General features: G+C 35.7%; 1 protein-coding gene across 1 annotated transcript in view; it reads left to right on the top strand.

Annotated features, from left to right (window-relative positions):
* Positions 1-13,268, top strand: part of CSMD3 (CUB and Sushi multiple domains 3) — a 1,491,512-nt gene that overhangs the window by 1,061,134 nt on the left and 417,110 nt on the right. Inside the window, exon 23 of the mRNA XM_010863441.1 lies at positions 10,790-10,959. Coding sequence (XP_010861743.1) covers positions 10,790-10,959 — 170 coding nt within the window. The remainder of the gene's footprint in view (positions 1-10,789; positions 10,960-13,268) is intronic.

Consider the following 13,268-nt stretch of genomic DNA (forward strand, 5'->3'; position numbering starts at 1 on the left):
TATATATATATATATATATATATATATATGGGCTTCCCTGATAGCTCAGCAAGTAAGAAAATGAGGCACAGGAGAATCAAGTTTGACCCCTGGGTCTGCAAGATCCCTGGAGAAGGAAATGGCTACCACTCCAGTATTACCGCTCATGGGGTTCTCAAGGCAAGAATACTGAAGTGGTTTGCTATTCCCTTCTCCAGCAGACCACATTTTGTCAGAACTCTCCAACATGACCCGTCTGTCTTGAATGGCCTTACATGGCATGGCTCATAGTTTCATTAAGTTAGACTGGGCTGTGACCCATGTAATCAGATTGGTTAGTTTTCTGTGATTGTGGTTTTCATTCTCTCTGGCCTCTGATGGATAAGGATAAAAGGCTTGTGAAAGCTTACTGATGGGAGGTACTGGCAGTTGGGCAAATTGGATCTTGGTCTGTCCATGGTGGTACCATGCTCCATAAATCTTTAATTTAGTCTTCTGCTGATGGTTGGGGCTGTGTTTCCTCCCTGAGGTCAAACTACCGTGGGAGTAATGGCTGTAATGGTTCAGTTCAGTTCAGTTCATTCACCCAGTCTTGTCCAACTCTGCAACCCCATGGACTGCAGCACGCCAGGCTTCCCTGTTCATCTCCAACTCCCAGAGCTTCCTCAAACTCATGTCCATCGAGTCAGTGATGCCATCCAACCATCTCATCTTCTGTCAACCCCTTCTCCTCCTGCCTTCAATCTTTCCCAGCATCAGGGTCTTTTCCAATGAGTCAGTTCTTCACATCAGGTGGACAAAATACTGGAGCTTCAGCATCAGTCCTTCCAATGAACACTCAGGACTGATATCCTTTAGGATGGACTGGTTAGATCTCCTTGCAGTCCAAGGGATGCTTAAGAGTTGTCTCCAACACTGCAGTTCAAAATCAATTCTTCGGCACTCAGCTTTCTTTAAGGTTCAACTCTCACATCCATACATGACTACTGGAAAAACCATAGTCTTGATTAGACAGACCTTTGTTGGCAAAGGAATGTCTCTGCTTTTTAATACACTGTCTAGGTTGGCCACTACTTTTCTTCCAAGGAGCAAGCATCTTTTAATTTCATGGTTGCAGTCACCATCTGCAGTGATTTTGGAGCCCCCTAAAAATAAAGTCTCTCCTGGTTTCCATTGTTGGTAATGGTGACTTCCTGTTTCCATTGGCTATAATGGTGACTTCCTTCAAAAGAACTTATGCCAGCATGTTGTGGCTCCCAGGACTCCTGTATTCGGGGCCTCTACCCTGTAGCAGGCCACTGCTGGCCCATGCCCCCACTGGAGACTCTTGGACACACACAGGGAAGTCTGGCTCAATCCCTTGTGGGGTCACTGCTGCTTTCTCCTGGCTCTTGGTGAGCACAAGGGTTTTTTTGTGCCTCCAAGAGTCTGTTTCCCCAGTCTAATGGAAGTTCTGTAATCAAATCCCACTGGCCTTCAAAGTCAAATTCCCTGGGGGTTCTCAGTCCCTTTACCAGATCCCCAGGTTGGGAAATCTGTTGTGGGCCCTAGAACTTTTGCAACAGTGTGAGAACTTCTTTTCTATAATTGTTCTTCAATTTGTGGGTTGTCTGCTCAACAGCTCTATGGTGGGGCTAATGGTGACCTCCTCCAAGAGGACTTAAGCCACATGCCACACATCGAAGGTCTGCTGCCAGAGTCCCTGTTCCTGTGGCAGGCCACTGCTGACCCATGCCTCCATAGGAGACACTCAAACACTCAAAGGCAGGTCTTGCTCAGTCTCTTGTGTGGTCCCTGGGTCCTGGTGCACACAAGGTTTTGTTTGTACCCTCCAAGCGTCTCTGGCAGGTATGAGGTTTGATTCTAAACATGATTTCACCCTTCCTCCCATTTTGTTGGGGCTTTTCCTTTGCCCTTGGATGCAAGGTATCATTTTTTGGTGGGATCCAACATTCTCCTGAAGATGATTGTTCAGCAGCTAGTTGCAACTGTGGAGTTCTTGTAGGAGAAGATGAGCACACATCCTTCTACTCCGCCATCTTGTCCATGGAAGAAAGTAGGAAAAACCACTAGGCCATTCAGGTATGACCTAAATCAAATCCCTTACAATTATACAGTAGAAGTGACAAATAGATTCAAGGGATTAGATCTGATAGAGTGTCTGAAGAACTATGGGCTAAACAACAGCAACAACCAATATTCTTGCCTGAATAGAGGAGCCTAGCAGACTACAATCCAATGGATTCCAAAGAGCTGGACATGATTTAGTAGCTATTACCTTATATATGTAATTCATCATATAGCACCTGACTGAAGCCCTAGCACTGCACTGATGCAATAAAGTCACAGATTTGTTTGTTCAGTGACCGCTGCGCATCCATAAATATCATTATGATGGGAGATGATGACTATTTTTCAGCTCATCTTTTTTCAACTCAACTTGGATTTTATAGTTTCCCTTACTCAAACTCTTCTTTACTGTGTAGTTGACTTTTTTTGTCTTTTTTAAAAATAAACTTACCTTCCTAGAATCAAATAGTCATTCTTCTCCTCTCTTAACTTTAGCTGTTTTGCTGCTAGATTCTCTTCTCAGTTAATAGTAATGTTTCTTGAGAATATTCAATAACAGTTTGACAATAATATGCCTTGTAAAAACATGCTGTGATAGTTACATCATATATAATGAAAAGTGTCATAGTTTAAGTATTTTTCCTGGACATTTATGAACATTGCAGCCAGGACTATTTATGGGAATTATCCTTGATAATTCAATGTAACGTTGTTTGATTTATTCCTTACACCATCACAGCCACCTGATGCTGGAAAGAACTATAACACAATTATTTCTTGTTAAGTCATTTTCTTCTTTATTTGGACCCTAAAACTGCATCCCTTGGGACTAGAGGTTGTGCTTACAAGAGGAGAAAGCAAAATGTACAAAGGCCTGGAATGTGAGACTGTAGCAAAGGGCCAGTAGCTGAAGATAGGCAAATTACAAGGTCCAGGGGAAGTAATGGTGGCTAATAGCTAGAAAGGCAAGGGTAACATTATAAATGGCCTTATGTGACATTCTGTGGATTTGATTTGCTGATGGTGAGTATTTGTTAGGCAGAAAGTACAGGATTAGATTTACATTTGGAAATTATGCAACAGACATAGAAATATGTTCATTGCTAGACTTGAAGTGAAAGTGAAAGTCGCTCAGTTGTGTCTGATTTTTGAGACCCCATGGATTGTCCATGGAATTCTGTAGGCCAGAATATTGGAGTGGGTAGCCTTTCCCTCCTCCAGGGGATCTTCCCAACCCAGGGATTGAACCCAGGTCTCCTGCATTGCAGGTGGATTCTTTACCAGCTGAGCTAGACTTGGGAGATAGTCAAACTGTGCAAAGATAATTGTTAATTTCAACATTTAATCCTGTGCAATTCCAGTTGGCAAACAAAACTTCTGTAGCCAAAGTGTGGAAAGAGCTTATACAGGGCAGATGTTATTACTGCATCTAGTGCTAAGAAGCCAATGTTTTGTATATTTTAAATTAAAAGATAAAATCAAAGATGAGATTCCATGTGAAAAGTTTATTAATCTCATAACTTCTGGGTTTTAGCACTGTGGCTAAATAAGTTCCTCCTTTACTTGTTGTTAGTAAAACATTTTATTTTATTAAAACTCATAAAAATTAAATTTGTTTGCTTTTCTGTATACATAGGTAGCACATCCTGAACAGATTTTCATCTTTTTATGTTTAAGATGTTTCCATGATATAAGATCATCATTCCAAGCATTAATAATTATGAATAATGGAATGCAGATTTATAAATTATATGTATTCTGACCACCAGGATATACCCCAGCCTGCACAAAATAATGCTTTTAATTTTTAATATAATGCCCTTAAATAGTGTGTGCATCAAAGTATAAATTAAAAAGCAATCCAACTCAGTTTATCTGGAATAGACTTAATTTACAACTGCTCTGTGGAATAGTTATTAATAATCCCTCATTTCACACTAAAAAAATGATTTTGATCTGAAAGAGAAACTATGTGTTCACACCTTTAATACCATGGACAATGACAGATAAATAAATCTCATCTCTGATATACACCATTTGTCCAATTTTAGCAAGGAAGCTCAGTTTAATGTCTTCATCTATAAAACTGGAGAAAATAAGTTTTACTTTGTAGATTTGTTACAAAAAATAAATGCAGAATTGGCTTTATGGATGTGAAATCCATGCAGTCCCACAGTAGGGGCTTCATGCTGAGAAGGGCCATGCTTAGTTTAATGTTCTATTGATCTCTTGAAATTCTTAACATGTTTTCAACAAGTACAGTGTATTTCAAGTTTGTTCTGGGCCCACAATTTATAATGAGTCCTGACTAAATGAGAAATGTGCTAATTTAATTCAGATTTTCTTCCTTATATTCTTCTATTCTGGTTTCAGTCCTGATTGTTATTTCACCAAATTTGTAGCTATTTTACAACGGAAATGTCAATGGACATATTAAGCAACTAGGAATAGAAAAAAGTTCTGAGCAAAACTGAGGATTATGGCCTGGAGACAAGCCTCTCAGATAACTTAAAGAATTGCTCCAAAGAAGCATGGTTTTAGCACAGTTTTATATCCTTTCAGAACAAAGAGAAAAAAAAAAAATCAAACAAGTCAAGAATACATCATTTCAAGGCTTAAAAAAAAAAAACAAAAAACATATCACCATGTGTATAGTGAGTCAGAATGTCATCAGCACCTGTGAAGGGAGTTTTATAAATCAAAGGAGTACCAACATTGGCATCTTAGGAAAGGAGGCATTTAATATTTGTTTTTAACATGGGTATTCTTTCCTTCTGGTCATTGTAACTTATTTTTTAATTATTGAAGCAGATGTGCAATATATCTTTCAGTTCAGTTCAGTTCAGTTCAGTCACTCAGTCGTGTCTGACTCTTTGCGGCCCCATGAATTGCAGCACGCCAGGCCTCCCTGTCCATCACCATCTCCCGGAGTTCACTCAAACTCATGTCCATCGAGTCAGTTATGCCATCCAGCTATCTCATCCTCTGTCGTCCCTTTCTCCTCCTGCCCCCACTCCCTCCCAGCATCAGAGTCTTTTCCAATGAATCAACTCTTCTCATGAGGTGGCCAAAGTACTGGAGTTTCAGCTTGAACATCATTCCTTCCAAAGAACACCCAGGGCTGATCTCCTTTAGAATGGACTGGTTGGATCTCCTTGCAGTCCAAGGGACTCTCAAGAGTCTTCTCCAACACCACAGTTCAAAAGCATCAATTCTTCGGCACTCAGCTTTCTTCACAGTCCAACTCTCACATCCATACATGACCACTAGAAAAACCATAGCCTCAATATATCTTTGGTAAACTACAAACAGGCTGTTTTAATTGGCATAAAATTCAAGTTAAATCATTAATTAGCTGGAATGATTTCCCTATACTTCAATATGTAAAAATGTCTTCCATTAGAACCAACTGAAATATTAAAATATGACCAAAGCAGGTTATTTTTTATATAAAAGGAAACTCTCCTTTAAATTATGTACTAAAAACCAATGTTTAAATTAGAAGTCACTTAATACCTATTCAAATGTTGAGAATATTACAATAAATTATTAGTGTATTTTGAAGGGTAGCTGAAGTAACCTATCATTTGGCCTTTATTGTGGGGCTTGTAATATGTTCAGTTAACATAATTTTAATATCATAAATAATTCTCCAAAATTAGGAAGAGTCTGTTGGCTTTCAGACCTAAATGCCTTTCTATCACACTGGGGCAATATATATATACATCCTAAACTATTTTTCTTTGTATACAGCATGATGCTACCATTATACTTATACATAAAATATTCATATTGATAGCTTTAATTTATTGAGTTCTTGTGCCCGACTCTTTGTGACCCCATGGACTGTAGCCACCCCAGATTCTTCCATCCCTTGAATTCTCCAGATAAGAACACTAGAGTGGATACCCATCCCCTACTCCAGCATGTCTTCCCAACCCAGGGGTCAAATATGGGTCTTCTTCATTGCAGGCAGATTCCAGTCTGAGCCACCAGGGAAGCCTTTCTTGTATGCCAGTTCTCTGCTAAATGCTCTACATGTATTATTTACCTGTAATAACACACACAAACATACCTTGAAGAGGGTATTATTATTTCCACTGTAATAATAACAGTACTGAGGCTTAGAGAGGAAAATAACTTGACAAAACCATATAGGTAAAAGAGCTTAATTTTAAAACTAACCTCTGAATAGTAAAGCTTTGGCTATAAATGAGTGTTTTCAGTATTTTGCAAGCTGTTATATTTTCAGAACTCCATGATTCTATAACATAATTTAAAAGTGCTTGCACTCCCTAATAAATAATCTAACCAATAAACACATATGTATATTCTGGATCTTCTGTATTATCTGAGAATATTTGTCGTACCCCATAAGCATGCCTAGATTCCAGTAAGCTAGTGAGGAGGAAAGCAGGAAAATTTAAAATAGAAATGATCAGGAGCAAGACAAGGATGTCCACTCTTGCCACTTTTATTAAACATAGTTTTGGAAGTCTTAACCGTAATAATCAGAGAGAAAAAAGAAATAAAAGGAATCCAAGTTGGAAAAGAAGAAGTAAAACCATTGTTATTTGCAGATGGCATGATACTGTATATAAAAAATCCTTAAGATGTTACCAGAGCATTATTAGAGCTTATCAATGAATCTGGTAAAGTTGCAGCATGCAAAATTAATACATAGGAATTTCTTGCATTTCTATACACTAACAATCAGCATCAAAAATAATAAAATACCTAGAAATAAACCTATGTAAGGAAGCAAAAGACTTGTTCTCAGGAAACTATAAGATACTGATGAAAGAAATCAGAGATGACAGAAACAGATGGAAGGATATACCATGTTCTTAAACTGGAATAATTAGTACTGTCAAAATGACCATACTATCCTAGGCAATCCATAGATTCAGTGCAATCCCTATCAAGATACCAATGGCATTTTTTGCAGAATTAGAACAGAAAATGTTTACAATTTGTTTGGAAGCACAAGAAACCCAAGTAGCCAAAGCAATCTTGAGAAAGAAAAACAGAGGTGGGGGAATCGGGCTCCCTGATTTCAGAATGTACTACAAGGTGGCAATAATTAAACAGCATGGTACTGGCACAAAAACAGAAATATAGACAATGGAACAGAGCATAAAGTCCATAGACAAACGCAAGCTCCTCTGATCACTTAAATTTAACAAAGAATGAGAGAATATATAATGAAGAAAAGTCACTTCAATAAGTGATGCTGGGAAGGTTGACCGCTACATGTATAAAATAAAGCAAAAATGAAATTAGAACACTCCCTAACACGATACACAAAAGTAAACTCAAAATGGATTAAAGCCTTAAATGTAAGACTGGATACTATAAAACTCTTAGAGGAAAGCACAGACAGAACACTCTCTGGCATAAATCACAGGAAGATCTTTTTCAATCCTCCTCCTAGAGTAGTGAAAATAAAAATATATAAATAAACAAATGTGACCTAATTAAGCTTAAAAGCTTTTGTACAGCAAAGGAAACCTTAAATAAGACAACCCAAAAATGATACAAAATATTTGCGAAGGAGGTGACCAAGAAGGGATTAATCTTCAGAATACACAAACAGCTCATTCAGCTCAATATCAAAACAAACAACCCAATCAGAAAATGGGTGGGAGATCTAAATATGCATTTCTCCAAAGAAGAAATACAAAAGACCAAAAAGCACATGAAAAGATGCCCAACATCACTAATCATCAATGAAATGCAATACAAAACTGTAATGAGATATTGCCTCACACTAGTCAGAATGACCATCATCAAAAAATCTACAAACAATAAATGCTGGAGAAGTGTGGAGAAAAGAGAACCCTCTTACAATGTTGGTGGGACATTGGTACAACTATTATTGATAAAACTATTATGAAGAACACTATGGAGGTTCCTTAACAAACTAAAAATAGAGCTACCATACGATCCTGTAATCCCACTCCTAGGCAAATATCTCAAGAAATCCATAATTTGAAAAGAAACATGCACCCCACTGTTCATTGCAGCACTGTTTGCAATAGTCAGGACTTGGAAACAACCTAAGTGTCTATCAGTGGATGAATGGATAGAGAAAATATGATACATATATACAACGGAATATCACTCAGCCATAAAAAGTAATGGAATTATGCCATTTGCAGCAACATGGGTAGACATAGAGATTATCATACTGAGTAAAGTAATCAGACAGAGAAATGATACTGCTTATATGTGGAATCTAAAAAAAATGATATGGATGAACTTATTTGCAAAATAGAAATAGAGTCACAGATATAAAAAATAAATTTATGATTACTGAGGGGAAAGTGAAAGTGAAGTGTAGTGAATGTCTCTCAGTTATGTCCGACTCTGCAACCCCATGGACTATACAGTCCATGGAATTCTCCAGGCCAGAATACTTGAGTGGGTAGCCATTCCCTTCTCTAAGGGATCTTCCCGACCCAGGGTTCGAACCCAGGTCTCCTGCATTGCAGGCAGATTCTTTACCAGCTGAGACACAAGGGAAACACACTGGGGGGGAAGAGGGTATAAATTAGGAGACTGAGATTAACATATACATACTTCTAACCATTTGCAAAGAATGGTTAGAAGATGCAGGAGTTGCAGGTTCAATCCCTGGGTCAGGAAGATCCCCTGGGGAAGGAAATGGAAACTCACTCCAGTATTCTTTCTGAGAAAATCCCATGGAGAGAGGAGCCTGGCAGGCTATAGTCCATAGGATCGCAAAGAGTCAGACATGCCTGAGTGACAGTACAGCACAGCAGCATAGGAAAATAATCTAAAACAGAGTGTGTGTGTATATATATATATATATATATATATATATATATATGTATGTATATGATTCACTTTGCTGTACAGCAGAAACTAACACAACATTTTAAGTCAAGTACACTCTAGTAAAAATTTTTTTAAAATAAAATAGAAATGATTTTTTCCCACTAAGTGAAAGATGTATTATGTTATGGTGTCCTATATGGATGAATTTCTCAGTAATTCAGATGATATGAGGTGAGGGCAAATTGAATTATTACACAGCATGATCCTTTGGTTGGTAAGATCCCCTAGAGAAGGGAATGGCAACCCACTCTTGTATTCTTGCCTGGAGATTCTGTGGACAGAGGAGTGTGACAGGCTACAGTCCATGGGGTTGCAGAATTGGACATGATTGAGCAACTAACACTTCACTTTTCATAGTGTAATTAAAAGCATAGGAATCTCTACAAGTTTGTGCTCTATCAGCTGGTTTCATATTCATGTTGTGAAGGACAATTTAGTTTCAAGGAAACAAAATCTTCTGCTACATAATATATATAGTTTAAATCAATATTGAAAGTCTGTAAAGTTTTTCGTTTTTCTTTTACCTTAAAAGTCGCTTGAAGGAGCTTTACTAGGTGATATGTCATGTGACTAGTTGATTGTTAGCATCACATCACTAGTTTTATTATTTTTTTCTATGTTGATATTATACTGACTACTCCCTCTTGATCATTTTCAGTTCCTCATTAGCCTTTTCTTTTTTTTTTTTGGTTATCCATTTTATTTTATTTTTTTTAAATTTTATTTTATTTTTAAACTTTACATAATTGTATTAGTTTTGCCAAATATCAAAATGAATCCATCACAGGTATACATGTGCTTTTTCTTCTGCCAGATTATTGTTAATGTTTTAGCATTTAAAAAGTAAAGCAATTCATCATCTTCTACCTTGTTGTGTATTTGTTGTATACTTCCTATGACTCTTCCCATGAAGCATTAATTTAAAAATCTTATTTCTAAAAAGTAATAACCTTGAATAATGTGACTCTCCCTGGCCTATGGAATGATAATATGAAGCAAGTTATTACATAAGATAGAAAGCTGATAAGTTCACTGAATTTCTGATACCTAAAGAGCATGTTTGGGAATTATAAAAACTCATTTGGTTTTGCAGTATTACTACAATCTTTTTAAAGTAATACATTGAAATTAAATTTTTAAAAATGAGAAATTCATAGTTCTCTTTAAGTGGTTAGACACTAAAATTTTGCAAAGTTAGTCCTGGAGAGTTAGCAGTATCATATGCTGATTAGAGAGTGCCTTAATCCATTCTCTCTTTGAAACTAGGAAAATTAATAGAATTTCCAAAGATGCCCAAACCTCTGCCATTATTGACTGGTTTGTGGGTTTTATCTATTATATTCATTTTCAAAGACACTGTAGTGTTTATTCTACTTTTTGTTACTGAAGTTCTTTGGTCATAAAAAAAACTGACTAGTGGGAGGAAGAAGGGACAAGTTCAAAAAAAGGTAAAAATGAAAAGATTAAGAATCATTCTAAAAAATTGATCTCTTTACTTTTTTTTATAATTTAAAGTAAATAGATTTTAAAATAGTAAATTAGTTAGAGATCTACAAACTTAAAATGCATCCCGAAAATATTTTGTTCTTTTTCTTTTTCCATGCTGTCCCTTCATCCAAGGCCAGAAAATACTGAAACTATTGTTTATTTCTATTTATGTACAAGTGTTCTGTACAGGGCAGTAGTGTAGTAGTTCCTTCTTCCCATCTGTTGTTTGAGAGGGAATGAGTCATCTTCAACACAGAACCATTCTGTACATTTTGTTCATGTTAGACTCTAGTTAAAGTAAAATACATCTACACTTACATACTTTACATTACTTTAAATGATAATGCTTTCTATTAAACTGTGTTTTTTCAATATTCTTTTTTACCTGCAGCTGAATGTGGTGCATCTGCAACAAATAATGAAGGCATTTTGCTCTCTCCAAATTATCCACTGAACTATGAAAACAACCATGAATGCATTTATAGTATTCAGGTTCAAGCAGGAAAGGGAATCAATATTTCAGCCAGAACATTTCATTTAGCACAAGGAGATGTTCTTAAGGTAAGTGAACTCAGAATATTTATATTGTGATCATTTTAATCATTAAGTATTCATTAATGTGTGTATATAATCTACCATAAGTTTATTCTGCCATTCATAGGTTTAAATTATACATTATTTATCTACGAAACATAATCAACACATAAATGGTCATTTATTTATTTATATTTTGATGTTTTTTTAAGTAACTTATTTAACTCTGTTGATACAAGGAAAACTCTATGCATTTATGACTATGAACATTTTATAATTTATGAACAAATCAAACTAACAATATCTATACATTATTTAAGAAAAGTATACTCTGTCAGTAATAAACATGTAAGTAATTTTTTAAATTTATTTTAAAAATTTGAAATGATCACATTTAAAGATATAATTAAGGGGAATTCCCTGGTGGTCCAGTGGTTAGGACTTGGTGCATTAATTGCTGTGGCCCCAGGTTCTGTCCCTGACCAGGTAACTAAGATCTTACAGACTGCATGGTGTGGCCAAAAATTTGTTTGAAAATGGTACAGTAAATATATATTTTCATATTTATTGATCCATGTTTTGCAAATTAAATATTTTGATAAATATCGTTGATATAGATTATTAGAATAACGGTAAATACTTCTATAAAATCACACATAAATATTTAAAAAATGATCACATATATTTTTCTCATTATCAAAATGTCCTTAATCCAGCTAAGAAATTTATGATATTCTATTTTCACAAATCTTGAAAAAAAAAATTGTGATATCCCAGATTGGGGTGGGGGATTTTTATTGAAATGGTGATTTTAACATTATAAGTTATGTCCTTTTAAAAATAATATTAATTTGGTGATAATTGTTGATTGTCTAACACAAACAGTTCTGTATGCTTGCAGTATTTATGTAGATATGGGAAAGATTTCCTTCAGTACACCTGGATGTATACAATTTTATTATTAATTTAAAGCCATTCTTGTTTTTTGTGCTTTTGCCCTATAGGCAACAAAACTTCACTTTGTATATAATATCTTCAATTTCTAGCTCATTGTTTGGGTTTTCCTGTTAAAAATAAATTTATTTGCTAAATTGGAGTCAAATTGAGATTAATGGAAACCTTGTACTTAGAAGTAAGCCAGTGCTTTTTCTTTTCTTTTCTTTTCTTTTTTCCTGGCTAAATATGGGAAAGAAAAAATGTATCAAGACATAGATCAGAAGTATGAGTGTAGCTGCTAATCTGTATCACATAAGTAACAATAATAAACATGCATTTATAAGTTAAAAGTCAGGAAATGCTTCCCCCTGTCTACCACGATGCTTCCTAAAATATTTTTCTCCTCTCAATGTTGCTTGAAACTTATATATTAATTTTCCATACTAAATAATGTTTATTACTTGGAAAATCCATTTGGAATAATTGGTGATACCTATTAAAAAATAGTCCTATGTTTCTCAGAGTGCTTTCTGTTTAATGTCGTATTGTTTGGAATAAGGTCACATGCATTTGTTATGTGTATTACCTTGAGGAAGAATGGAATTCCGTAATGAGTGACAGTGTGAGGGGATTTGATGGTGAGAGACAAAGGAAGGCAGGAAAACTCAATGTCAAGCTCCATAGTGGATTTAATTAAATAGTGGTTTTTCTTTCATGAGTGAAAGAATAAAAATATATATTCCCAGAATTTTTTTTTAAATGTTTATCTTTCTTAAAATAAATATGTTTTCCAAAGTTGAAAAGATTATTTACTAGATATTAACCTGGAAGCATACCAATTCAATCATCCTCCTACTAATAGTCTAACCTGGGATTTATTCTAAATTATTATTTTAAAATAACTTTGGTAAGTCACTCTATAGAGACAGTTGGGGGTGGGCTTTTAAACACTGTCTGTCTTCATGGTCTCTCCACCAGTATAAAATATAAAATGTCTATATGTTATTTTTCTCAATAATCCCAAGAACAACTATCAGTTCAAAGATACCTACTGACACAGGCACAGTTAGGCATGCACAAGTAGACCATGTACTTTGCAGTGGACAAATGATTAATTCTCAGAAACTGGTAAACCCAGAGTCCTCTCAGGATGGAAGGTAATTTGCCTAACTGCAAACTAACTCAACATTCAAAAAACTAGGATCATGGCATCCAGTCCCATCCCTTTCGAGTGTGTAATTTCCTCAGTTCTGTATCGTCACAACAAAAATTTGAAGCAATGGACCAGCATTACAGCCCTCAGACAGACCTTGGACAGACAGACTGTGTCACAGCTCTTGGACAGATCAGTGTTACAGATCCGTGTTACAGTTCAGTTTTATTTAGAAAATAAAGGAAAA

The sequence above is a fragment of the Bison bison genome, unplaced genomic scaffold, assembly GCF_000754665.1.
Source record: "Bison bison bison isolate TAMUID 2011002044 unplaced genomic scaffold, Bison_UMD1.0 scf7180017864491, whole genome shotgun sequence".
Lineage (NCBI taxonomy): Eukaryota > Metazoa > Chordata > Mammalia > Artiodactyla > Bovidae > Bison > Bison bison.